Source organism: Rhineura floridana, chromosome 11 (assembly GCF_030035675.1).
Source record: "Rhineura floridana isolate rRhiFlo1 chromosome 11, rRhiFlo1.hap2, whole genome shotgun sequence".
Taxonomy (NCBI): domain Eukaryota; kingdom Metazoa; phylum Chordata; class Lepidosauria; order Squamata; family Rhineuridae; genus Rhineura; species Rhineura floridana.
Genome location: NC_084490.1, coordinates 54,587,764 through 54,614,461, shown reverse-complemented (window position 1 = coordinate 54,614,461; position 26,698 = coordinate 54,587,764). Strand labels below are relative to the sequence as shown.

At 43.0% G+C, this 26,698-nt stretch overlaps 1 protein-coding gene and 1 long non-coding RNA gene across 6 annotated transcripts in view; one reads left to right on the top strand and one right to left on the bottom strand.

The window, feature by feature from the left end:
* FMNL1 (formin like 1) overlaps positions 1 to 26,359 on the bottom strand; it is a 133,152-nt gene extending 106,793 nt beyond the window's left edge. For 3 of the 5 annotated variants that reach the window (XM_061592183.1, XM_061592184.1, XM_061592186.1), the window contains exon 1: positions 14,102 to 15,461. In XM_061592183.1, the coding sequence (XP_061448167.1) occupies positions 14,102 to 14,257 (156 nt within the window). In that variant the 5' untranslated portion in view covers positions 14,258 to 15,461. Of the gene's footprint in view, positions 1 to 14,101; positions 15,463 to 26,063 lie in introns of those variants that run through there. The other 2 variants (XM_061592187.1, XM_061592185.1) reach the window with 2 other exon arrangements.
* On the top strand, positions 14,456 to 20,286 carry LOC133368082 (uncharacterized). Its single transcript, XR_009758580.1, has 3 exons — positions 14,456 to 15,053; positions 18,586 to 18,700; positions 19,142 to 20,286. It is a non-coding gene; the product is annotated as an uncharacterized LOC133368082 (long non-coding RNA).
* Positions 26,360 to 26,698: the final 339 nt, after the last annotated feature.

Below are 26,698 nucleotides of genomic sequence, written 5' to 3'. Positions count from 1 at the left end.
ACATGTTAGAAAATTGCCCAGAACTCCTCAGGAAAGTAGGAGAGTTCAAATAGTTTCAACCAAGTGTTTACCTTCCTATAGTACATTCTTCCTGAGGGACAGAATAATTCCAGCTGTTAGGTTGTCAGCAGACCATTCTGGATCCAAAATACTCAGCCTTCACTATGCAAGCCTATATTGTTTGAAGAGTAGAACATCCAACACATCTATTTGTTTATCTCCAGAAGCCGGGAATAGTAAAGTGGCTACTGGCTATGAAAATACCTGAGACAGCATAACTATAGTAGGAACCAATGTGTTCCATAAGAGGATGCATGGAGGAAGCAGTTCTGGGGAACACCTAGAACAGGTAAGCATTCTACAGTGTTAAGTAAGATTCGCTTGTTTCATATTTCAGTCTTCTGTGGTATCGTTGGCACCTTATTTTGCTGCTTAATTGCAGGACTGAGAAATCATTGTTTGGGTCGTGTAGTCATGATGATATACAGAGAAGCAGCACTTGTGTAACAGGAGGAACATATAGGGTTGCAGGGTACACAGAGTTATTTCTAGCATCCCTGTATCACCATGATGGCAAAAGCAGAACCTGGTGAAATTGCCCATTCTCAATTGCCAAAGGTACAGAAGGCTTCTTAGGATCTGGATTTAACAATCCTAGAACAAATACCTACAAGAGTCAGTAAATGATTCAGTGGCTACATGTTGGTTGGGAAGCATTGAACTCATCCCATCTCTGTCATGGGGTCAGTGCAACATCTGAGAGAAGGTCCCATGTTGAACAACATCTGAAGTGCCGCAGGTTCTTTATCCCTGTCCTAGTGGGAACACCCAAAATGAAAACATCATAACAATTACTCCAAGGAAATGGCTGGCAGCCATTAGAGTGTCTCCATTGGGCAGAAGACTTGAGTTTTTGGTGTTCCAGAAGCTGTGGAGTGGTTTATTATTATTATAAAATGCATATGTGGAGAAATTGGGTGTGGCTGACAGACTTTCTTTGCCGAAACGAATGTATGAATACTAAACCAACTAATGGTCACCCAAGGGCCACATTCGAAGCACAACATGTTGGTCACGTAAATGATAATTCATACATCCACATTCAGCACTAGAGGTGCCAAATTACATGGTATATAAATGTTTGAAAAAATGTGCAATCATAGATGAAATGTCATAGATATATGAAAACATGAACCTGCTCCATGCAGAGTCAGACTACTGGTCCATTTAGCCCAGTTATGCCTACTCTGAGTGGCAGAGGCTCTTTAAGGCCTCAGGTCTTGCCCCAACCTGCTATCCAAGATCTCATTCTGGATGCCAGGGACTAAACCTGGGGTCTTCTTCACACCATGCATGGACGTTACTATTGAACTATGGACCATCTTTAGATATCACCTCAAACAATCCTATTCCAGAGAATCCTTTCACACATTTAGCCATGAATCATCAAACACTGAGTAAACCAAGCACTGCAAATATGTACATGCATGTGTGAAGCAGCCATTACCACTGCTGCAACCTGGGTGAACCAGCATCATTCCAAACACAACAACCAGCTCAAGATGCAGACAGTAGATGAAACAACCATTTCATTCATATAAGAATACCTGCAGGCTAAAATTGCAATGTTAAGAGGAAGATTCTAATTTGTAAAGGGCAATTTTAGCTCACTACAACTTTTTGAATTATCTCTAAGTTTTACTTTGGCAGAGATCAGTTTCAAGTGCTAATTTCTTCCCCCACATTTCCTTAAACAAGGTTATTATTGGCAAATAGGCCAAGATTTTGCAAGAGCTGAGCCGTCAAAAGGTGGAAGCTACTTGCACGACCTCATTTCCTGTGTGGACTCATCAGTGTACTATAACATATGCAGATTAACATAAGCAACTGAACTTTGAAAATGTACTAGAGGCCCGCAGCTAGTGATTTGGCTTGTTATTTCAAATTGATATAGGATCGCCTCTGTTCAGCTCTGTCTTCTGTCCATCCCTTTCTCCATTTTCCTTCCCTCTCTCACATCCTCAAGTCTCAAACTTCATTTTGGTTCCTTTGATCTCCTCAGATGCCTCTACTCCTTGTTTCTAGCCAGTGTTTCTTATCCTCCTCTTCTCTTACGCCCTTCTGTCCGACCTATCTTTTTTTAGAATCTGAGTAGCAACCTTCAGTAACAGACAGAGACCTGCCTGTCCAACATCTCTGTGACAGTTTATTGATTATTACATTTATATTTCACCTTTCCTCTATGGAGGTTAAGGAGGTGTACATAGTTCTCCTCTCCCCATTTTATCCTCACAACAATCCTGTGAGTAGGTTAGGCTGAGAGATAATGGCTGGCCCGAGATCACCCTGTGAGTTTCATGGTTGAGTGGGGATTTGAACTCTGGTCTCCTAGGTCATAGTCCAACACCCTAACCATTATAACACACAGGCTCTCCTTTTAAAAAAAAGATGTGTCAGGCAATTCAGCCAATCACTTGATTATTACTACCACAAAATCTCTTTGCGCATTATACTCTACAGATTCATACTTACAGCAGCAGAGCACAAGAAAGCCTTCACTCTGCTTTTAAAGGTAAAGGTGTCCCCGCACTTATAGTGCGAGTCGTTTCCAACTCTTAGGGTGACATCTTGTGACGTTTACTAGGCAGACCGCATATATGGGGTGGGTTTGCCAGTTCCTTCCCCGGTCTTTCTTCACTCCCCAGGCTGGGTACTCATTTTACTGACCACGGATGGATGGATGGAAGGCTGAGTGGACCTCGACCCCTTTTACCGGAGATTCGACTTCCTCCTTCCGTTGGAATCGAACTCTGGCTGTGAGCAGAGCTTCGGCTGCGTTACCGCCATTTACCACTCTGCGCCACTCTGCTTTTAGTCCTTTAAAAATGACTATGAGTATTAGATATTCATATGTTGAATATAATCTGAAAGGATTGCTAAGATTAGACCCAGTTTAGGTGTCTTGTTTTAGGTCTGCTTTATTCAGTTTAAATCAGGAGATTTATGAAATAATTTGTACTTACAAAAGCACAGTTAGGGAACCTGTGGCTCTCTAGATGTGCTGGACTTTAATTCCCATCACCCCTGACTATTGGCTAGGCTGGCATGGGCAGATGGGAGTTAGAGTCAAACATCAACTGGAGGGACACAGGTTCCCCATTCCTTTAATAAAGCTTTAAATGATTGTAAGACTGACTTCAAATTATGAGAGCTCCTGATTACTGTTTATCTTTAAAACTACTTTGATTCTGGTGTGTTCCTCTAACAGCATATGAAAAAGAAAGGAGAAGGATGGCCTCTCTTTTTAATAATGAGTAGTAGGTTTTGTTTATTAAATTGTAAGCTCTTTCATACTTCCTTGAATAATGCAAAAAGGCATTGGACTGTAGTTTTTGATTGCATGCAAATGTATTTAAATGTAATCAATTACTAAATTGGCTCAAAAGGCAGATGATTAAGAATTAAAAATTCTTTAATCAGTTGACAGTCTGGCTCTTTTTACCTTCCTAGCCATGTGCAACTTAGCTCAGTCACACAAATGTTTGTTCTGCAAGCACCTTTTCTTTAGTGCTCCTCCTCTGCAGCTATGGATTATGTGGGAGAGATGAGCAACAAAGAGTCACATCTTTTGAAATATGGGACTGGCTTTTACTCTTCCAACCCCATAATCTTGGTTAGGGGAGGTGAGCAGAAATCTTTGTTTTTCCGCATGCTTAAAAATTGGCAGAAAGATGGTGCTCAACTTGTTTTGGATGGGGCTACTAAAGAATCAAATTTGAAGTCTGGGATTACTCCTAGAACCAGCTTTGTTACAGGAGGCCCAGGTAGCCCTCTGTGCCAAGGAGTGCCTTTTATCAGCTTAAGCTGTTGTGCTACTCGCAGCCTCTCTTGGACAGAACTAGCCTGCCACTGTTATCCATGCTCTAGTGACATTTAGGATTGACTGTTGTAATGTCTTGTACATGGGGCTGCCCTTGAAGACTGTTCAGAAACTGCTTGTTAGTTCAAAGTATAGTTGCCAAGCTATCAAATTGGATCAGTTAGTAGGAATGTATTCTGTCATTACTGAAAGAACAGCACTGACTTCTTGTGCTTAGTTTTGTGGCTTTATGCAAATAGCAACCAGAGAGAGAGAGAGAGAGACCAACTGACCCTTCTCAATGGTGGCCTCCTATCTGTGAAATACCCTCCCCAATTAGGCCTGCCTAGCACTAACACTGTTATCCTTTTGGTGCTAGACAAAGACTTTTCTCAACTTCCCAGTCTTTTAAATGTATTTTAGCATATATTTCCCAATCTCTTTTAACATGTTGTTATATTCTATGTCCATTTTGTTTTTGTAAACTGACCCAGAAGTTACATTGAAGGGAGATATATAAATCTTATAAACATATGATTTGTATATGTGTTGATCGCTTTGTACACCACTTGGAGATTTTTTTAAATATTAAGTGGTCCATAAGTGTCTTAAATTTAAATAAAGGATTTCAGCTGCAACCCTTACTTGGGAGTACACCCCATTGAACACAGTGGGACTTACCTCCTGTGAACATGCATATGATTGCACAGTTAAAGACTTTTTGAGATTTGTGACCTCAGAGGCTTTGAACCTCCTCACTTTTAATATCTGGTGCCTGGCAGTGCTCTTTCCTCCACACCATTTCTCTCTCCTTTTCTGAATGGAGAGAGGAGGTTGCACAGTAATCTGATGCTAGCTCAGCAAAAATCATATAAGCTATTTTTGGATGGACAGGCAAAGGCTACCACAGTCCAGGCTTGCATTGGTTTTGCCCTTGACTGAGTCGGTTTCATTTCTCTCCAAGAGGAAATGAAGTGTGTGGGGGGAGACTTTAAAGTTACAGCAGAAGAAAGATGAAGCTCGCTGGGGAATCCTGGAAGTCAGTTTCTCCTCAGTGCAGGGAAATCCCCCAAGGAAGTTCTGCAACCACATATAGGGATGGCTCCATTTCAGCAACCAATAACCTGACATTGGGTCCCACGGGACTGCTTGGGGGCAGAGCCCCAGATGTTATAAAGTCACACCTGCGCATATCCTGGGGGGGGGGTTCTTATGTTCTTCATCCCTCTCTTACAACTAGCAGAAGCTGGAATATAGATAGATATACTTAATCCACATGTTTTATAAGAAGTCAGTTCATTATCTTGCTTCACATTTTATATCCCTCCTCCCAAAAAAACTACTGTTTTAGAGCTGTTGAAAACTTTTCTAAAGCTTTGCAGAAGCCATGAGGACTAACAGCGTGGTATCATTATTATTGGAGACTCTCAAGAAAGCCAAATTAAGACCTTAAGTTCAGCTTTAGCAGCTGAGGTCTTGCAATGCCACCAGTGCTCATCTTCTTAGCCCAGAGGTTTCTGGACTCTAACTCCCATCAGTCCTTGCAAGCACAATCAATGATCAGGGATGATGGGAACTGTAGTCTAATATCACTTGGAGGGTCATAGGTTCCCCACCCGTCTTAGCCAATAACAGCAAGACCCAAGAAACACTTGACAGCAAACTACCAGGAGATAGATAAGATCAGCAAGGGAAGACATAAGGACTCCATTGTAATGCCGTTCCTGATACTACACTTGAGTGCAATTGTATTATGCAATTCTTTTGTAGGCAGCTTTTGTGAGTCTCTCATGGCTATAAAGTGGGGTGTAAGTATTCTAAATAAATAAGATTCAAAAGTCATAGGGTGACAGGCAGCCATTAAGGGCAGCGATTTGCCTTACAAAACAAAATGCCTAAAATTGGCTAGCTCACTTTTCTCTTGCATAGAGCTGGAAGCACTTTTGGCAGCAAAGGTGGCCTCCCATCAGTAATCAAGCTGGCAACTCTACACAAGGCCTTTAGACTGGGATTCCCAGCAACTGGATTCAGCCAAGACTGGGGGGGGAGGGCTTTTGCATCTCAAGCATGTGCCAAAAAAAGAGAGATGAGATTAATGTTTTTGCATTTCTCTCCCCAAATGACTTGGATAGCAGACAAGTCTGGGGTTGTGAATGGAACATGAACAGCCATATGATTCAGCACAGTTTTTGGTTATTTTACCCTCAAGGAGGCAGCAATAGTTTTGCCAATATGTATCTGCTATTTGATAATGTTAAAGGTGTATCGATCTTATTCATTTATAAATTTAAGATCTTCTCTACAACTGAAGCTCAGTGCAGATCAGGCCTGCCAGCAGGCAGCCAGGTTGGGCCCTGGCTAAGGGCCCCTGAGGGGCCTCTCAAGCTGGGAGGGTAGAGCTCCCACTCTGCGATCTGCGCCAGCGTTAGGCTACGGACCCAGTGACCCGACACTGTTGCAGATCGCAGAGCGGGAGCTCCCAGGCAACCCCCCCAATGCAGGCAGCACAGGCTTAAATAAGCCTGTCCACCCCCTCACCTCCCATATCATCAGCATGTTAGCACATTGCGCCTGCATGCCTGCCATCACCCAAAAGGGAAGGCGTGCACATGGTGTGCTAATGCAGGGAATAGGTGAGGCAGGTGAGTCTATTTAAATTCCGCATTGCCTGTATTTGGAGGGAGTGTTGGGGAATATGACGCCACGGGCCCAGAGCTGGCTGGTGCCCAAGGGCCCAGTCATGCCTGGTGCCAGCTCTGGGGCAGATAACTGCCATCTTTACAGCCACAACTGAGAGCCAGTGTAGATTCAAATCCCCATTCAGCCTTAAAACTCACTGAGTAGCCTTGGGCTAGCAATTCTCTCTCTCTCTCTCAACCTAATCTACCTCATGGGGTTGTTGAGAGGATAAAATCAAGGAAAGCCCATGTATACAACAGTGGGATGTTCGGGGGAAATGTTATTTGTAAATTAGACTGCAGGAACAGACCAGAAAAGCTGTGAACCTGCCCCATGTCAGTAACCTCTATACATTTATTTATTTATTGTACTTATATACCACCCCATAGCCGAAGTTCTCTGGGCGGTTTACAGTATACATAACAGCCCACGTAATTATATAGCCACGAGAGTGGCTGTATACTATAGCCAGTGTGGATTTTTCACATTCCACAATGTTAAATTGAAAATACCCCCATGCCATTCTGATGCTTCCCATAAGCTCATTTCAAAACAAAACCTTACAAAACTTATAGTCCTGAACTCAGAAACGCTTGCTTAACAACCCTCTAAATTTTCATGGTGATACACAAAACAGTCAGAGAGAACAAAGAGTTCAAAGTGTAAAAAGAGAGAGAGAAAACCCAGAGCCCTTCTGGACTTCTTTCTGCCAGAGTTCTCATAATCTGTTGAAATTCATTAAAAATCAGCCATGTTCACAGAGTACCTGTAATCCTAATACTGACGTTGCCCCATACTCTGACCTTCATCTTCTACAATTTAAAAGTTAAAAAAAATGCATGGCTGATTTTTAATTAATTTAAGAAATTTGGCTGGGATGCTATGATGAGCCCAGGCATGCTCAGTAAAAACCAACTGTCAGAGTTCTAAAAGCCAGACTCACAGCTGCTGGGCTTGCCTAATCAGGGGGCCACACCCACATCAGACTTTGATTTCGCGTGAGACAGTCATGGCTTCCCTCAGAGAATCCTGGGAAGTGTAGTTTGTGAAGGGTGCTGAGAGGAGACTCCTGTTCCACTGAGAGACCTCCAGTGGCCAGAGTGGTTTAACAGTCAGCCAGAATTCTTTGAGAGAAGCCATGACTGTCCAAAGTGAAATAAAGGCCTGGTATGGATGTGGCCAGGGACAGCATTTGTTTAAATTTGGGTGGGAGGCTACATGTGCCTGCTGTAGAATAAAAAGTTGGGGGAAACGCTGAAAAGCAATGCTACTGTTCAGAATGTTTTCCTTTTGGAAAGGAAAGGGGCTTCCCTTCTGCCCAGTGCCCACCCACCTAATCTCCTCCCCTCCCCACCCCTCCCTGCCTCTCCCCCAGGTCAGTGTTGGACTATGACCTGGGAGACCAGGGTTCAAATCCCCACACAGCCATGAAGCTCACTGGGTGACCTTGGGCCAGTCACTGCCTCTTAGCCTCAGAGGAAGGCAATGGTAAAACTACCTCTGAATACTGTTTACCATGAAAACCCTATTCACAGGGTCAACATAAGTCAGGATTGACTTGAAGGCAGCCCATTTCCATTTTCAAACATGATTGCACAAAAATAAATCCCACTGAACTGAAGAAGTATGCAAACGATCAAACCCACCCTCCCTTCTCCTCCCTCCTATCCCCTCCCTTGTGCCCCTTCCCTCTCCCTCCTTTTACCCCTCCCTACCCATCCTCATCCCCTCCCCACCCATCCTCATCCCTTCCCCCTCCTCCCCATGGTCAGTTTTATCTATCTTAAGCATGATTGCACGGAAGTAAATACCATTCAACTCTATGCATGCAAATGATCAAGGTACAGCAAGTGGAATTTGGGTTGGTTCAGCAAGACGAACCCAAATTGTGTTTGCATTTTGACAAATTTGTAGGGCAGTACAATATCTCAGAAAGGAGGTCAGGTCTCCTGCTCCCCTGGTGCATTCACTATAGCTGTGCAATTTCCCTGCTTTTTAAATTTTGATAGAAATATCTGTGGGCTATAGGTTTGTTCTTAAACCGCAAGGTTTTTTGCCTATTAGTGAATTAACCTGCATAAAATACAAACACTAAAGCATATTAAATACATACAAACATTGAAATGCCTACTTAACTATTACATGACTCAGGCTCAGCTTTTGGTACACCTTCAGTAGAAGAGAACTCCTCTGGAACATATTATATAGGGCTGTGAAGTTTTAGGAGGGAAAAAAGGAGTGGGTGGGGGACTTTCTTGGCCTGGCGCACCAGATTTTATCTTCCCACACCAATTTTGATAGGTGGGCAGGCCACTCAACTGTCCATCATCTGATATCATAATGACATTAGATGATTGGCAGGTAGGTTGTCATGCCCACCTGTCCAAGTCCCTTTTGCAGTACTTCCCAAGTGCAAGGAGCTTTGTCATCCCTATGTTTGGCAAAGTATCAAGCATAGGGCTGGCAAAGCTGCTTTCTGTAGAGATCAGATGCACAATCGAGTTCCCCTTGTGGAAATAAGCCACGCAGCCAATCCAGCCACGTCTCTACCTGTCCCACACCTGATATCGCATATGATGTCAGATGTGGGGCAGGTGTCTGCGGTTTGGGGAAAATGGCATTGTCAGCCATACACAATAATATGTTTTTATAGCTTTCTACAAGCATACATTTTACATTTAATAACATTTTGTCTAGTGCTTTCATATGTTCAAAGTGCTTCACGTGTATTATCTACTTGTAATACCTGGAAAACAATACTGTAAGATAAGTCAGTATTATTATACTCATATTGCAGATACGGGAACAGAGAGAGAGAGAGAGAAGCTTTCCTAAGGCCACAGTGAATTCATGGCAAAGGCAACATTTGAACTGAGGACCTACTTCCAGTTTCTTAGCTACCATGCTACAACAACTCTCTTAACATTTCTTCTCATCTTGTTAGCAGTCAGAGCTACAGTATATGATATGACTTTCTTACAAGCATGTCACTCCCATGTAGTTCTGGCCTGGGTGATTTCCCACGTGTTCCATCCAAGGGACAAGATCAAAGGCATCCTGATCTTCATCAGCCCCCAGGGCATAGACACAGTAGCAATGGGAAGAAGTGACAGTCATAAAAATTACAGGAAGGAAGTCTTAGCTCTTGATAATTAAATATGCTACTGAACACAATAAGATGTGGGGAATAGAGAAGAGAGAAATAGAAACAGGCTCTACAAATGCTAGAAACGTTCTCTTTTTTAAAAAGCTTGAAATCTGGGGATTATGGTTTGGGGGGGACTACTGCCCCCCTTGCCTTCCCTGCAGACATCCATGAGGGGACCATGATGGAGGTACATAAAATTATGCTTGATGTAGAGCTAGTGGATGGAGAGTTTTTCTCCCTCTTCCTCAAAATACTAGAATCCAGTGTCACTCAATTAAGCTGAACATTGGAAGATTCTGGACAGGAAAGAGCAAGTCCTTCTTCAGACAGTACGTTGTTAAAATACAGAATTTGCTGCCACAAGAGGTTTGACAACCACCACCTTGGATGGCTTTGAAAAAGGATTGGACAAGCCTATGGAGTATATACGCTGCCTGCAGGATTCGAGGCAGTAAGCACCATGGACCGACGGGTCCTTGGACAATCCAGGAGTAGAGGCTGCATGCCTCTCAATAACAGTCACCAAGGAACAGCAGCAGGAGAGGACTATTGCCCTCCTGTTCTACTTTTGGGCTTTCCAGCAGCATTTGGTAGCCCACTGTGGAAACGGGAAGGTGGACTGGATAGGCCTTTGAGGGAGTCCAGCAGGGCTCCGCCTTTGTTATTTTTATTGGTTACTTTTACATCCTCTCTTTTTTCTATCATGCAACGCAAGTCAGCATACACAGGGATTCCCAAGCAGTTTCCCATCCAAGCATTGACTGGATCCAAAAAGTTGTTGCATCACATGCCTGCAGGTTCACATCAAGCTCTTCTCATTGTCTTCATATTATAAAGTAGTTTAATATAATAATAATAATGATGATGATGATGACAATAATAATTCATTTCTATACTGCACACTCATAAAAATATATCTGTAGGTATACAGAATCTCAATGAAAGCCGAATAGAATCGAGCAGAATGCATTAAAGGAACAGAAACACAAAAATGGGTCACTTGACAAGATGGTTATTAAAACAGATCACTTTCGTAAGAAGGCTTGCTGAAATAACAAAGCCTAAAGTTGGCGCCAGAAGATCGCTACAGATGATGCCAACCTGATTTCACTCGGCAGAGGATTCCACACCCTGGTGCCACCACACAAAATGCAGTTTCTTGTTGAGGATGCCCTGACACTGCCAGGCACCATCAGCTGTGCCTCTTGGCAGATCACAAAGATTGGGAAGGGGCACAAGGGATAAGGTGATGTTTTAAGTACACTGCCCTGAGGTTGTTCATTATTAGATTGGGAAGGGGGGGGCTGATGCAGAGAGAGAGGATTATCTAAGACCATCTAGTGAGTTCATGGATCAGCTGAGAATCAGAGAACTTTGTGGCTTGAACTAGCCCATACTCTTAGCCATAATGCTGTAGTAGTTCTGGTAGATCTCTGAGCGGAAGAATACTTAGATGTCATACTCTGGATTTGGAAGACCTTCTTCATATAATTTCATACTATGGGGATTGGTTGGTACAACAACATTTTATGGCAATCAACCAACCATTAAAAAGTGGATTGGTTGGTAATGGTGGTGCCAAATGGAAGACATTTTTGATTATCTCTTCACATGATCCAGGCTAAGCTCCAGCACTGAAAACAGGATTTGGAGTCCTGGCTCCAGGCAAGCCCTGTTTTGCCTCCATTCTTCAGCACCTTGCTTCCTAACCTTCCTGTGCTAATTTTTTTTAAGTCAGCATGAAGGAGGTCAGTAATCCCTGCAACAGCCTTCTAAAGCAGATTGGTATTCTTATCCCCATGTTGCAGATGGTGAAATGGAAGGACTGAGGCTGAGAGGTGGCGGCTTACCCAAAGTTACCTAGTAAGCTCATGACAAAGGCAAGCTTTGAACAAGGCTCTTCCTGGCTTATGCTCTTGATCATAACACTATACAAGCTCTTGAGATGTCATGTAGCTTTTGTTGGAGTAGGAGCAGGCATGCTACGAGCTCTTCATATGAACTTCCTACAACCTGGCCAGCTATCAATTTTACGGGAAGGCTGCTTTAAGGAGGGGCTGTGGGGTGCCCAGCCAGCCTTCCCTGCTACCCCCCCAAATCAGGTTGCTGACAAGTCCCGCAGCCATCCTATGCTTCCCTTGCCAGTGAATTGACAACATATAGGCAATACAGGGGGATGGGTTTGGCTCAAGGCACACCTCCGTGGCGCAGAGTGGTAAGCGGCGGAAACGCAACCGAAGCTCTGCTCACGGCTGGAGTTCAATTCCAACGGAAGGAGGAAGTCGAATGTCCAGTAAAAGGGGTCGAGGTCCACTCAGCCTTCCATCCATCCGTGGTCGGTAAAATGAGTACCCGGCATACGCTGGGGGGTAAAGAAAGGCCGTGGAAGGAATTGGCAATCCCACCCCATATATACGGTCTGCCTAGTAAACGTCGCAAGACGTCACCCTAAGAGTTGGAAACGACTCGCACTACAAGTGCGGGGACACCTTTACCTTTATCCCTAACCAAGAAAAACTGGTCCAACTAAAACCTGCCATACTTTCATGCTTCTTTTTCTCCAGGAGCAATGGAGCACTGACGTCTGTGCTAGACCACTTGAGTAAATATTCAGTTACAAAGCTGTAACTACAGGTTCTGGGATGTAGATCACCTTGGTGGGTTTCCTCTGCAGCTTGAAGGCCTTCCTCCTGCAGCTGAATTATAGATGCCATTCTCTACTGTGGGCATAGCTTGGAAACAACTCTCCTGACCCCAAAGCTCTTCGCACCCCTCCTTTGTCTCCAGAGACAGGTTCTGGGGGAAGGTGTAAGGGGCAGTGGCCATATCCAAGCTTTCAAAAGTGCCCTGTTCTATTTAATATTATCTACAAAATGTGAACTATTATACTTTTTTAAATTATTTTTTTTTTAAAAATGCATAGATGACTTTTGCAATGCAACTCATGCTGTCACGCACATGCGCAAAATCACACCCTTGGCTTATCCACAGTTACTACTGTAATGCTTCCCTCAGTTTCAGGGTGTGAGTGAGAAGACTGACCCTTTCACCACTTTAAAGGCTCAGCAAAAACAGAACGGTTAAGATTATGAGAGGGAACCAATCTGCTTTAGGCAACCATGAGCACGTTTCTCAACTCATAGGGTTAAGAAAAGTCAAAAATTAGCATAAAAGCCAACTCTCTGTTTCTCAAGGAAAGATTCCCTCACACACATCAGCTCTATTTCTCTCCAGATTAGTCAGCCTTCACAACCCAGACTACAGAGTGAGAGAGAGAGAGAGAGAGAGAGAGAGTGTGTGTGTTTGTGTGTGTGTGTGTGTGTGTGTGTGTGTGTGTGTGTGTGTGAGAGAGAGAGAGAGAGAGAGAGAGAATGAGGCGTAACTCCAACATGCCTTCAGTGCAATACCTCTCTTCACACTCCCCCCTCCCCAAACACCATATAGCTGCAAAGCTCATAAGAGGATACATCAAATACAAAGTAATTCCTTAACAGCAGGTACAGATTATTATTAAAATTTTGGAGGGAACTATGGTTCAAAAGGAAGGGGGGCACATTAGTACTTGGGTATGCACATCAGAAGGAGCGCCCAAGATGTGTGCCAAAATCTGCAAACACCAAACTCAGAGCAAGGCCTTAGGAGCATATATATTACAGTGATCAATGGCCCTGAAGTGAAGAAACTGCCCTGGGGGATTTTGGTAGGGAAACATCGGAGGCTGTAGAACATAGTCCTTTTATCCAGTATGTTTGCCGTCTGCAACAGCAAGTCTCAGGAAATACTGAGAGTATTTGACCTCCCTGGGAAGACAGGCAGGGGACTACACAAGAACACCCGCACCTCCAGATTAATGGATCAGAAGTCATGCACCTCTTAACTTGAATGAGGATCCCCCACTCAAGGCAAGGTGTGGATACATTCAAGATAATCTCAAGCTCTGTTCATTTTGACCATTTTAGAATTGTTGCAGATTTTCAATTTGCAGACTGCACATGATGCTGCTTGCCACAGAAAAATGTGGCAACCCAAAGTGTTAAGTAAAATGAGATAACCTGGAAAAATAAGGTTGGAGTGAGAATTATCTGTTCAATACCAGTAATATTGGGTGTTGTGTTTTTTTAAAAAAATCCCCACTTCACTGTACATATACACTGGAGAGGGTGGGGAATTCATCTTTTTACCTCTATTTAACGACAATGATTGCAAGTATGACTGCCCTAACCTTCTGTTAGATTAGTTTTCCATTTATGTATGTGCATGTGTGTTAGATATTCCCCCTTCCCACCCAGACCTGGTCAGTCTTTAGGGTTATAGATGAGGAAGAAAAGTGACATTAAGGGATGGAGTATGTGCATGGGGAGGAGGAAAGGATGAAGAGGTACAGCCAGGTTAATGAAGGCTGATAAGAAACTTACCAGCACATGAGTGAATCGTTCTTCCAGTTCTCCAGAGCTGGGCATAGGCTGTTTGGGGGGCACTGGCTGTTTGGGGGGCAGAGGTGAAGAGGCTGTTGATTGGCTCTTAATCTCCTTTGCTGGAGACATTTCCAGGCTGCTAGCGGCATTGCCCATCCTCAGACTGCACTATTACCAAATATAATAATAAAAATAAACAGCACTATAAAATTAAAATATCCAGGATTTTTCCCCCCTAGGGAAGGAGAAAAAAAGGTCAGAGGCAGTAAAAACCAAAAACCCCAGCAACTTTCAACCCAGCCAAATTGGAAGCGGAGGAAAAGGGAGTGGAGTGTTTGCTCCAGGAACTCTCAACACGTGTGAACAAGAGATTCCTCAGATGCATAGGGTCAGTCCAGCCGGTTGTCCATGCTTCTGCTCCTAGGGCCTGAGTTCCTGGAAATAGCTGAACTGGTCGAGGGTCGCCCAATAACAAGGTGACTTCTCAATGCCTGTCCTCTGGGACGAGTGCCACCATCATGATGGTCAGCTGTGCCTTCAGTTTCTCTCCGGTTCCAAGCTGCCTAGTGCATCCCCAACAGAATCCAAGACGTCCCTTTTCCTGTCTAAAAAAACAGTCCCATTCTCCTCAATTTCAAGCTGAACGACAGCGTGTGCTCTGGAGGAGAGAGAAGTCAGCCGCTCTGGTAAACTTCCCCCTCTCTTCCCCCCAAAAGAGGAAGGAGCGAAAGAAACAGCGGTTGTGCTCAGAACGCAGGAAGTCAAAATGCAGGTGCTTTCTTTAAAAATAAAAATGGAGCAGTAACTTTTCAAGCCTGCAGCTGCAGCTGATTTTTGGGTTGCAACCTAGTATGTGCACCCCCCCTCTCTGCGCTCAATTTGGCGAGGAGCAGCAGCAGAAGGCAACAGCTGCAGGAGGACCACACGGCTTTTGCAAAGGCAGCGAAGATGGGTAGGTCGCCAAAGCTGGGGAATAGACGACCGCGGCAGGAGCAGCGAGAGGGAAAAACGCAAGGGCTCGCCCATTCCCAAATGCAATAGCCATGGCCTGAGGCGGAGAGGGAGACGGGGAAAGCGAAGGAAATAGCCGAGTCACCTGCTCGAGAAATGAGGATCTAGAGCAGGGATAACAGCAGAGGATAGAATGGAAGCGTGAACCAGGCCAGACGGAGTTTTCTGGGTCTCAAAGCCCACGGATTTCAGTCGTGTCTCGTGTGTGTGTGTGTGCGTGTATGTGTGCACGCGCGCTCGTTAAAATAGTTAATCTAAAGGAACTTAATCCTTGAACGAAGAATATATATGCGCGCGCCGAGGGATCGAGCATGCCTGGAGAGGAGCTGATGGTGATGGTGTTCCGAACAGAAAAGGGCAGGCGCACTCTGATTGACCATGACCACTTAGTAACCATTATATCGGTTCCTCTAAGGGGGTGGATTCAGAACGGGGTTCTGCTCTGGTGCAAAATTTAAGATGCGCTGTTAAGAGAAAATGGGCCGGTGGGGTGGTGGAGGGCGGCGGTGGCGCAGAATGCAATTTTCATCTACAATATCTTTTGGAGGGGATTATGTGCATTGTACTTAAGGGGAGAAGAGGGCCGTATGTCCCTAACAGCTGTGCCACATTTTAATGGAGGGGAGAAGCACACAGTCACTTTGAATAATATGCGTTGCTGCTTACTGGGTGCCCCATATTCCGCCACCCCTCAAACCATTAGATTCTTCCAGGATCCAGGCAATTCCCAATGAAAGCAGAGGGGTAAGCCTCAGGAAGTGGTCGGCGTTGCCAAATCGATTTGCATCGGGGTTATCATGTCTTCTTTGCAGCGGACGCTGTGGAGGGGCATTCTGCAAAAGCGCGCCAGCCGCGCCGTTTTCCCTCTAGTGGCTTCTAGAGAAAATGGCTCTTTCCCTCTACCAAACTTGAAACAAGCTTCTGAGTCACATAGGACTCTTCTTCTTCCGCCTTTTCCAATTCCTAAAACTTGCTGTTGTTACACTGATGTTAGTTTGCCAAAGATAGCAAAAAAATAAAGGGCTCATATTAAAGCAAATGTTGTTCAAAGTCTTGGTAGATTAAAGTCAGCACATAGCCCTCCAGTTGTTTTTGACCTACAGCTCCCACCATACTCTATTGTTGGCCATGCTTCTGGGGCTGATGAGGGCTGGAGTTCTACAACATCTGGAGAACCACAGATTCCCCAGCCAGGATGAAAGTTTCCATCTGTGCCCATAATCTTAGTTCCTCAAACTCCACCACCCTCAGCCTCTTGAAGGTCTCTTGCTCACCAATGCAACTCTCCCCATTTTCTCTCGGTGACCACTATGCAGGAACTCTCTCCCTAAACCCACCTATGCCGCCACCCCTCCTTCTCCTCAGCCACTTTTCCTGTATGATGTTTGGTGTAGCCCTTTAGTCCTAACTCCCAGCCATAATGAAACTCAAGTACAATTAACTGCATTTGCTCACATTCAGCCCTTCCGGAAAGGGCCGTAAATCTGTTGGAAGCTTCTGCATGCAAAGCGGATGCTCTAAGTTCAGGCCCTGGCCTCTCTAGTTAAAAGGCTCAAGGAGGAGATGGTGAGGAAAAGCTCTCCGAGACCTTTCAGAGCCACTGCCACAGCCCGCACTGGACTGGAGGCATAAATAGCCTTGGCTTGGTACAAAGCAGAGTCCAACATTCCTTCTTTTTGGACCTAGAAAAGTTGTATCACCTGCTTGCTGTTTTTTGTTCTGTAAGACCAAGCAAACTGCTACACCCCTGCCCTTGGAAGGTTGCTTAATATTAGTGAATCTGATCCACCGTTTACAGAAGTGATCTGCATTTTTTCCTCAATATTCTTGCAAAAACCTAACTCGCTTCCCTCATTCTTGGGGATTTATTTCCAATGCTGGCTGGCCCGTTATGGTGAATGATACCTCCAGTCTAGCTAGGGAGCCTTCCTTGTTGCCTACATTTACTTGGCTGTAAGTAAAACAAATCTGAAAGTTGGATATTTTTAAGTTGTCATTGACTAAAATACACATTAATTTAACACTTGTTTTTCCTCCACTTTTCATTAGGACAATTCAGAAGTGACTTTCCCGGTTACTGGTTTTAGCATGACTTGTACAGTCAGAACATCCTGTCTAAAATAATTCTTCCCTGAAAACCAAATCACTCTTTCATACAGATTTACATTGGCCACCATGGGTTGTGGCAGTCACCAGCACGGTCGGCATAGAGTAGTTTCTCAGCTTCCTAAGAAGCCTCCTGCTGCATACTCCCAGAGGTCTGGTTTGAGCTCCTTTGCAGAGGATGCTTTGGCAGCAACACACAAAGAGGTATACTAGAATTTCACAGAAAACGAGAAACTGTGATGGTGGGTATAATGCAGTTGCCAACAAACTTCAGCTTTCATCATCGCTATCACCACCCCAAGCAGTACTCACAGAAACTGAGTCAAAAGAGGGCTATTGAGAAACGAGAGAGGGAATCCCAAGGTTTGCAAAAGTACCAAGATCTTTTTTTTTTTTTAAAAATCAAAAACGAAGGGGGGCAACCCCAAAACAGCTCAGCATGGAAGCTGCCTTATACAGAGTCATACCATTGGTCTATCTAGCTCAGGGCTGTCTATACCGACTAGCAGCAACTCTCCAGGGTTTTCAGGCAGGAGCCTCTCACATGCTGGGGATTGAACTTGAGACCTTCTGCATGCAAGGCAGATGCTCTACCACTGAGCCACAGTCCTTCCATGAACACCACGGGCCAAGGAATGCTGTATGACAGTTAGAAAAGAAAACTTGGGAGTGGGGAAGGGAAGAGAGTGAATTGGTCTGCTTGAGCCCCCTTACAACTAGTATTCTAGAAGAGAGCATAGCTGGCTGGTGGGAACCTCAACCAGCAATCCCTTCTGAAACTCGCCCATCTTCCCTAAGGTCTGAACAAGGTGCCTGTTCCAGGCTGGCTGGAGCCTTGGCATGGAGTGTTTCTCTTAAGGGGTAAGGATACACGTCAGCATTTTGTTGCAGGCTTCATTTGTCTAATAGTGAGCTTAGCTGGCTGAGTGCCTATCAGTTTGTAAGCAACACAGGACATTCCCCCACCCACAGTTTCTGGGCTCCTGCTGGGAGGAAGGGTGGGATATAAATCAAATAATTAATAAACAAACATACAGGATTCCCAAAGGTATTGAAATGTGTAAATAATTTTTTTAAAACAAAACAAGCCCAAAATGGTCTGGCAAATGTCTGTGATCTGAGGGCAAAGAGGTAAGAAAATTATACTCGGCTCCTTGCCTGGAGAGGAACTGTGTGTTCACACTGAAGACTAAATGCAAAATCTATACACTGCTACTCTGTACGTGTGTAAAAACACTGCTGCCTAATCATAGCTACACTCAAATCCAAGCTTTGTTGCTTTCTATGAACTGGACTGACCTCTCTGGAGACAAAAAAGGGGGTCTGAAACAGAAGTGGCTAACCTGTGGCCCTCCATACCTTACTAGATTACAACTGCCGTCTTCCCTGATTATTGGCCATGCTGGCTAGGTCTGGTGAGAGTTGGAGTCCGACAACATCTGGATGGCAACAGATTTCCAACCACCGCCTTAACAGTTTATAGTGAGTATCCTGGACATGGGATTAGAGTTAAGAAGAATGAGTGCCATCAGGTTAAAAACTACCAATGTACTATCTGGGGACATTATTTTTCCAGAGCATCCCACCCAAAAACAACATCCTCAGGTTTGGGCTAGCAGACAGTCTCAACTAAGAGCGCTCAACCACTATATAGCAGAGAAAGGGCATGGATAATGGGGAAATAGTAAAAATGTATTTTCCCCTACAGAGCGTGGCCTGAACAGCACTATAAGGCTCCTTTTCAAGGTTAACAGGACCCTTAAAAAAAGCACACCGAAGAAATACACTGCAATATTTTGTTGCAGCTCTCATTTAAGAAATTTCTAGGCTTGTGGCTGCAATGATTGAAAATGTTTGGGATATAGTTTTATCCCAAGGAACTTACAGCAGCATACATTATTCATTTCTCCCCTTACTCCCCAGGTAATGGTTAAGATACACAGCCAAAGCTGAAGGTGAAGCAATGTCTTCTAAAACCTTTCTGAAGTGAGAGCGGAAGATGAATAAAACTTTAAATGGAAGGGATAGAGCTTCAATATCCTGCAAAGCTCTATGCAAAAACACACTGCGAATTATAGAAACGATGCATAACAGAATCCAGCTTTTGACAGAAAACTTCAGATTACCTGTAAAAGAAATGTTTACTTTTTAAAAAAAGTGCAGAACACATGCATTCCCTGAGATGCTTCTGCAACAATGCAACACCAGGTGATGTGCAGTTATTGAAGTTGCTTTTGCCCATCATGGTGCAACATGAAAAACCACCTGTTGGAGCTCATGTAACTTTTAAAGAGCAGAAAGGTCTTAGGCTTTAGATTACACAACTGTGGCTTCCAGGGATAGGCTTTGTTACAGAAACAATTCTACTATTTGCATTTTACATAGTGGCATGTGTATATATAATTCAAAACTGTCTAGTCCAAGGGTACACTCATTTTTTTTTACCAGTCCTGTTCTTTTAACAGTAGCTTGCAACACAGAATGGTAGCAGGTTAGGATATTTCTGACAGGACAAACACTACTTAATTTATGTACATTACACACCTTTCCTGAAGTTTGCACAAAGGAATCGCATGGAAACTTTCTCTAGTAGACAGTTACAACTGGTTACTACTGACAGAAGGTAATATGTTTAACATATTTTTCATTTTTACATGTAAGCATGTGTGCAAGATCCACTGGCAACTTGGATATTTTCTATTATAATATTAGTTTGTACCTAAGTCCCTTTTCCAAAATCTGAAGATAGGCTTAGATAAAAGTTGCTGCAATATGTCTGTGATTTCCACGTGAGATAAAATCATACCATATTATATAAATATCCTTGCCTTTAGCTAATTTAAGTTGGCAGGTCAGTTTTTCTGCAACACATCCCACATTTGCCATAGCTCAGTGTACCAACTTACACTTGATTGGTACAATGGGTTGTATCCAGACAGTTGAACTTACCCATTGAAAGGGACCGACTAGTCACAAGTAACTTGTCCTATTGATTTAAATGGGATCCAAGTACAACTCTATGTATCCTGGCCCCAATTCTAACAAAATATCCAATGTATGGATATCAGGGAAGGGTCTGTCTTTATTATTTAACAAAAATGAATACATCCATTGTAAAATTACAAAAATAAAATTCACATCACAAAAAACATTAATCCTGAAGAATAGCACTAAAACAAAGACGAGGGAACAATCAATTAAAAGCTTTCCGGAACAGCTGTGTTTTGATGAGACAGCAAAAGAAGAAAAGTATTTGGCGCTTGACAAACTTTGCTTGGGAGGGCACTCCACAAAGTGGGGAACTCCTGAGAAAGTGCCTGCTTTATCTTGTGGGGCCGTGGATCCCAGAACAGATTCTAAGTGGAGAACGCAGGGAGAAGCACACACAAAAGGTGGTCCTTGAGGTCCCAAACCACATAAGACTTAAGGTTAAAATCAGCACCTTGGATTAAGCCAGAAAACAAACTGGCAATTGAGCACAATGGGTATTGTATGTTCTGAATGCCTAGTCCCAGCCAGCATCCTAACAGCAGCATTTGATACCTGTTGAAGTTGCTGAATGCTTTTCAAGAGCCATCCCACATAGAGTACATTACAGTAGTTTATCCTGTATGTGTCTAGGACATGAATGAATATAGCAAGACCATAGCAACTTTCTCAGGAAGGGCCAGAGCTCAAAAAAGGTACCCCTCGCCACCTGAGCTTCAAAAAGTAGTGCCAATCCAAGGATCATCCCCCAAGCTACAGACCTGACAAGGGGATGGGTGGTGGTGGGATGAATTCATCTGAAATAAGCTGAATACCCAACCCTACATCAAACAGTCCACCTACCAACTTTCTTCTTCTCTGGATGAAGTTTCAACTTTTGTCCCATGCAGTCCTTCACAACGGACAGAAAGCAGTTCAGTTTTTCCATTGTGGCCTGATGATCACATCTAAATGAGAGAGCGCTGTCTCATGCATGTTGTTGACTCCGCATCCCAATCTCTGGATGACGTCACCCAACGGTTTCGTGTAGATGTTTAAACAGCATGGGGAGGGGGCAAGATTGAATCCTGCAGAACCCACAGAAATTAAGGGGGAGAGCAGTAACTCCCCATTACTACCTCCTGGGTCCTAACTCCTAGAAATGTGCAGTGCCACATCAGTGCATGGTTTTAAATGCAACTGAGAATCCAGGAGAATCAACAGGTTTGTGCTCCCTTCCACACTGTGTATCTCCTGGTACAAGACATCTAATAGGGCAACTAAGACAGTTGCAGTCCCATACCCAAGACAAAAACCAGACTGGAATGGATCTAAATAATCAGTTTTATCCAGAATCCCCTAGAGCAGAGTTACTGCCACCTGCTCACACACCTTGCCCAAAAAAGCAGTATCCGACACCTGACACTGGGTGATAGCTGCTCAAATCAGAGGGATACAGTAATTCTACCACACACGCAATGAATATTGCACCACAGTGTTTGACGCTGTAGAAACAATGCTCTCTGTAAGAAAAGCATTCATCACATTGCTAATTCTGGTATTTATGTCCAACTGAGCAGATTTCACAAACCAGACAGGCAATGGCCAAGTAGACAGGGGTTCAGTTGCACCTTTCCTTTTTTTTTTTTTTCAATAATTTTTATTCAGATTTTCATAAAACATACAAGACAAAATCATAAAACATTCAAAGACAAAAAACAAAATCAAAAATAGTTAAACAAAAAGAAAAAAAGAAAAAAAAAAACAAAAATAAAAAATAAAGAGTAAAATATTGACTTCCCATTTGTCAAAGATCAAATCAGTTATAAGTCTATAATATATAACAATCCTGTCTCTTAAGTCATATTATAAAATCACTTTCCTCCAGTAGTTATCTTACTTAATCATCAAATCTCATAAACATTACTTTATTCTTTCCACAAAAAGTCAAAGAGAGGTTTCAATTCTTTAAGAAATATATCTATCAATTTTTTTTTCCAGATAAGCATATCGATTAATCCATCTCATTACTAATTATGATAATCTTGTTGTCATAACCATAGTCAAAATAAACATTTCAATTAATCCATCACATCAGAATCTGTTAGGTTCAGTAATTTCAGTAGCCATTGTTCTATTATCCCTATTAGTTCCATTTTCCATCTTCCATCTTCAGTAGTCTTGTTAAGTCCAGTAATTTCAGTATCCAATCTTCCATTATCAGTATTCCATAATAATCTTGCTGTCAAAGCCATAGTCATATAGTAAGAGTCTGATGGGAATTACCTCTATCCCAAATATTTTCTTGCCATCCATTCTGAATAGGTTGCTGAAATACTGCTGTAAAATCATATCTCTGTTCTTTTTTTCAAAATACACTGGGTCATCTCTTGAAAGTTTTTCCATTGTCACATGGCTGCAATTAATTCCATAGATTTTCTCTATATTGGGCTCCATCACATCATTCCAGTCCAGAAGATTATCCATGCCATTGATAACTTTATCTCTAGAATCTTCATTAATTTCTTCAGAGATAACATTGAGTTCCAAACAATAGATTTTATTTCTAAAGTCCATAGACTCCAAATCTTGTTCCTGTTCCACGTTTGTTCCAATCTCCGGGATCTCCTCTCTCACAGGGACCCCTGTTCCAGTCTCCAGGGTCTCCTCTCTCACAGGGACCCCTGTTCCAGTCTCCAGGGTCTCCTCTCTCACAAGGACCCCTATGTCTTTAATCTCCTGTGTCTCCAAACAATAAATTTTGTTTCTAAAGTCCATAGACTCCAAATCTTTTTCCTGTTCCACGTTTGTTCCAATCTCCGGGGTCTCCTCTCTCACAGGGACCCCTTCCAGGGTCACCTCTCTCACAGGGACCCCTATATCTTTAATCTCCTGCTTCATTTTACTCAATTCAATTTTCAGCTCCTTACAACCCTGTCGCAGGTTTTGTTTCGTTATCTCAATCTCATCCATTATTTTCTGAAACATAGTTATTTCCAGCTTCTCAGCCACTTTCTTAATTGCTATTTTAAAAGAAAAATATAGGAAAACCACTTCTTATTTCAGCAACAATTGGGTTAATACTCCAAACTTGGTGACATCACAGTATAAACAGAGCAGACAGCCTTATCTCTCCATACTTAAGTAAACAAAATGCAGTTCCCAGGATCGAAACAATTAATGGCGGTCGTCAGAAAACAGATTCGTCAAAATAAAATAGACCAAAAAGAGAGTAGTCTCAGACAATATAATATTCTTCAAAATAAAAATCTGGAATAGAAATCCCTCTTCTGTGTATATCTTTAGAATGCAAATCCAGGACAGCTTTTTGCAACAAAAACAGAGATAAGCTATTAATTAGTGAGTAGCAGAGAGAAGTTATGGCTCCCCAGTGAGATGTCAAAAACCGATCAATCTGGCAAATCTCTTTTAAACAGCAACAATTTAAGTCAAGTAAAAGAAAAATATAGAAAGAAGGGTGCTTGCCTGTTAGTGCGTTCTCTCTTAGAAGATAAGATGAACGTTCGCTTTTCCAGATAGAGCTTGTTGTTAAAAATCCGTCCCACCTTCGTCGGCTGGACCTCGTCCCATAAATTAATGAGATCTGGTCGTCCCAACAAAAATAGGCTTTGAGGTTAATCTCTTCGTTTCTCCCTACCCGGGAGAAGTTTAATCAGTCAAAAAAAGAAAAAATCTGACTGATATATCTGAATAAGCTTCTTTTGAGGCAGGAGCCCGTCTCAAGAGCAGGCACAGGCTAAGTCACCCTTCCCGGAAGTCCCCTCAGTTGCACCTTTCCAAGGATCCTGCCTACATCACCAGGAGACAGAAAGTGAATAGCATCCAACAAAATTGATGTGAAGAATCCATAGTATCTTCCAGGACTGCCACTGAACAATCAAGAGTCCGAGTCAGAGCAGATCTGAGTGATTATCTGCAGAGCGCTTTGCAAATTGGTCACTGCAGGTTTCTGAAGACTCCATTTCTTTCCAAGGATGAAGCTGGACCAGATCCTCCACAACATGGAAAAGCTTAATCGGATGGGACTGAACAGATATAATGGTGGCGGAAAAGCAAGATTTTATTGCCTCAGTCACCTCCACGGAACAGGCACAAAATGGGCTCTAAGCTATGCTTGATCATATTTGCTTTTGATTTTCTCTCTGCCATTGCTCTAGTCATCTTGCCATCTATTTCATTGCTCCTAGCTCCTCAGTAAGTTAAGGAGTTCTATGATCTTCCCCACCCATGTCAGGGCATATCCACAGATAGCATTGCCTGTGCCACTTTCAAGCTTTTTTGTTATTATGTACACATTTCTACATTTGGCCCTTTTCCTGCACTCCTACAGAGCACACAATGCTAGATACAGACTTCTGTCATAACCGAGGCTTAAAGCTGAGGGCAGGGGAGTCTAGAGATTATGAGAATAGGTAATCAAGCAGGGCACACAGTTGGGATAGGAGAGCGAGCTCTATTGGTTAGAGTAGGGAACTAGGATAAGAAACCAGCTGCTTCTAATGCACACGTCATTTTCTCCATTAGTTTCTACATTTACAACAGAAGGAAAAATGCAAACAAGGCACATGCTTAATGGACTTTTGCAGCGATCTTTGAATCCCCTGCCAAGTGGCTGCTGCTGAGAGACAAATTACTATTTAATGGTGATGTGCATAAATTCCAATGGAAAGCAGTTAGAAAGGAAGATGGTGTGGAGTGGCACAACACTCGTAACACAGAAGAGATGACTGTGGATAACCCCAATGGGCAAGAACTAGTTTACTCACAGCAGAGATACCCCGATGATCACCAGCTTGGCTCTAGCATGTTCACATACATACCCAAGGTTAAATCGTTAAGTTGGGAAACAGAATTTTGTCCTGACCTGTGCACCACTGATTGCGTAAACACAGAATAAGCACTAGTAATAAACCTGTCGATATTCTGTCCCCTACCAAAACATGTCAAACTGCATAGAGACAATTAGTTTAACCAGCAGTAAGCTCTTCATCTCTGCATCCACATTTGGTAAGTAGACTTATCTCCAGTTTTTCAAAGAACAGCCACAGGGAGATCTGGGACTTCAAGGGAATGTAGAAAACTCAAAATGTAGCATTGGATATAGAATTTAGCTTTCTAAAATTCTGTTTCTTTTTTTAAAAGCAGGAGCACATTTCTAACCCTCATGATTGGACTGACATGCTCCAAGTTATGTGAGCAATGCAATCTCAGAAGGCTGATGGGTGACTGAACAAGATTTTCAGTGGTTGTGGGTGGACTTTTCTCATCCTACATGGCTCCATATCCCCACCTTGAATAACAAAATAGGAAAAATGTTTATTTTAATACAGGTTGCAGAAGTGAGCATTCCTTGATACAGAATTTGGATAACTTTCATGAAGGATTTCAATTTTTTTTATCACAGTTGTTTAGGGATCCAGTTAACAGAATGGACTTGAGGTGGGATTTAACACTGAACTTTCAGTACAGCCATGTGATTTTGTCTATGTGGTTTAAGTGGTGTCTAGATTGACAGGGCAGGGAATGAAAATCCTTCCACTTTGCCATTACTTTCTGGCCCATGAAATCCCTCCAAAGCAACATCGCACTCAATCAATCTTAAGGCAGAGAGTTACTATCTACTGGGGTAGCCAAAATCTACTTATTAAATTATTTACCCCAGTAAATATTACCTCTCATTCCCAGTGCAGATGCAAGACAATAAAATACTCATCCCATGGAACAGAAGGTAACAATTATAAAGTGATTGTTTGGCTGTAACAATTAAACCTATCAGAGAGTGATCACCAAAAATCAGGTCTTACTCTCCAAATTTCAGACAGCAACTGTTTGTTATAAAAGCAACTGAAATATTTACCTGCAGTCAAGACAAAGTCCTTTGGCATCTTAAAGTCTAGAAAAGGTCAAATACTGCATGAGCTTGGAGCCTTCTTCCCACAGGTACATCCATATTTACTCATCCATGATGGCAACACTGATGAGCCAAATGTTGCAATAAAAATGCCTTTAAGGTGCTACGATATTGTGTCCCTGTGAAGCTTGCCCCTGAAATAGCGGCAGAGGAGGGCAGCAAGGTTTGCAAGAATTGCAGTGTAGCAAGGGCCTCAGAATGGAGGTTCAGCGTTAGCCGTATTAGGATCTCAGAAATTTCACAGAAGAGTTTCCAGTTTTTATATCCCTGGTCCAGCCCTTACTCTGATCCATACCCAAAGGCTTCCCATCTGATTATTTTTACAGATCAGCTGACTGGGTTATGCAAGGTTCCTGTAGGTCAGTTGATACCCTATACTCCCATGTCAGCTACCACACAACTACTGCTTCACTATCTTCCCTTTTGCTACATGCAGCTACTGTTTTGGAATTAATGTTTTTATAATTATTTTAAGTGCTTCACATGCAATATCTTAATAGTCCTTACAATCCTTACAAAGAGAAACCCACTCTATAATGCAGACAGGGTACAAGGCTAAAGTATAGCAGCTTGCCAAAGGG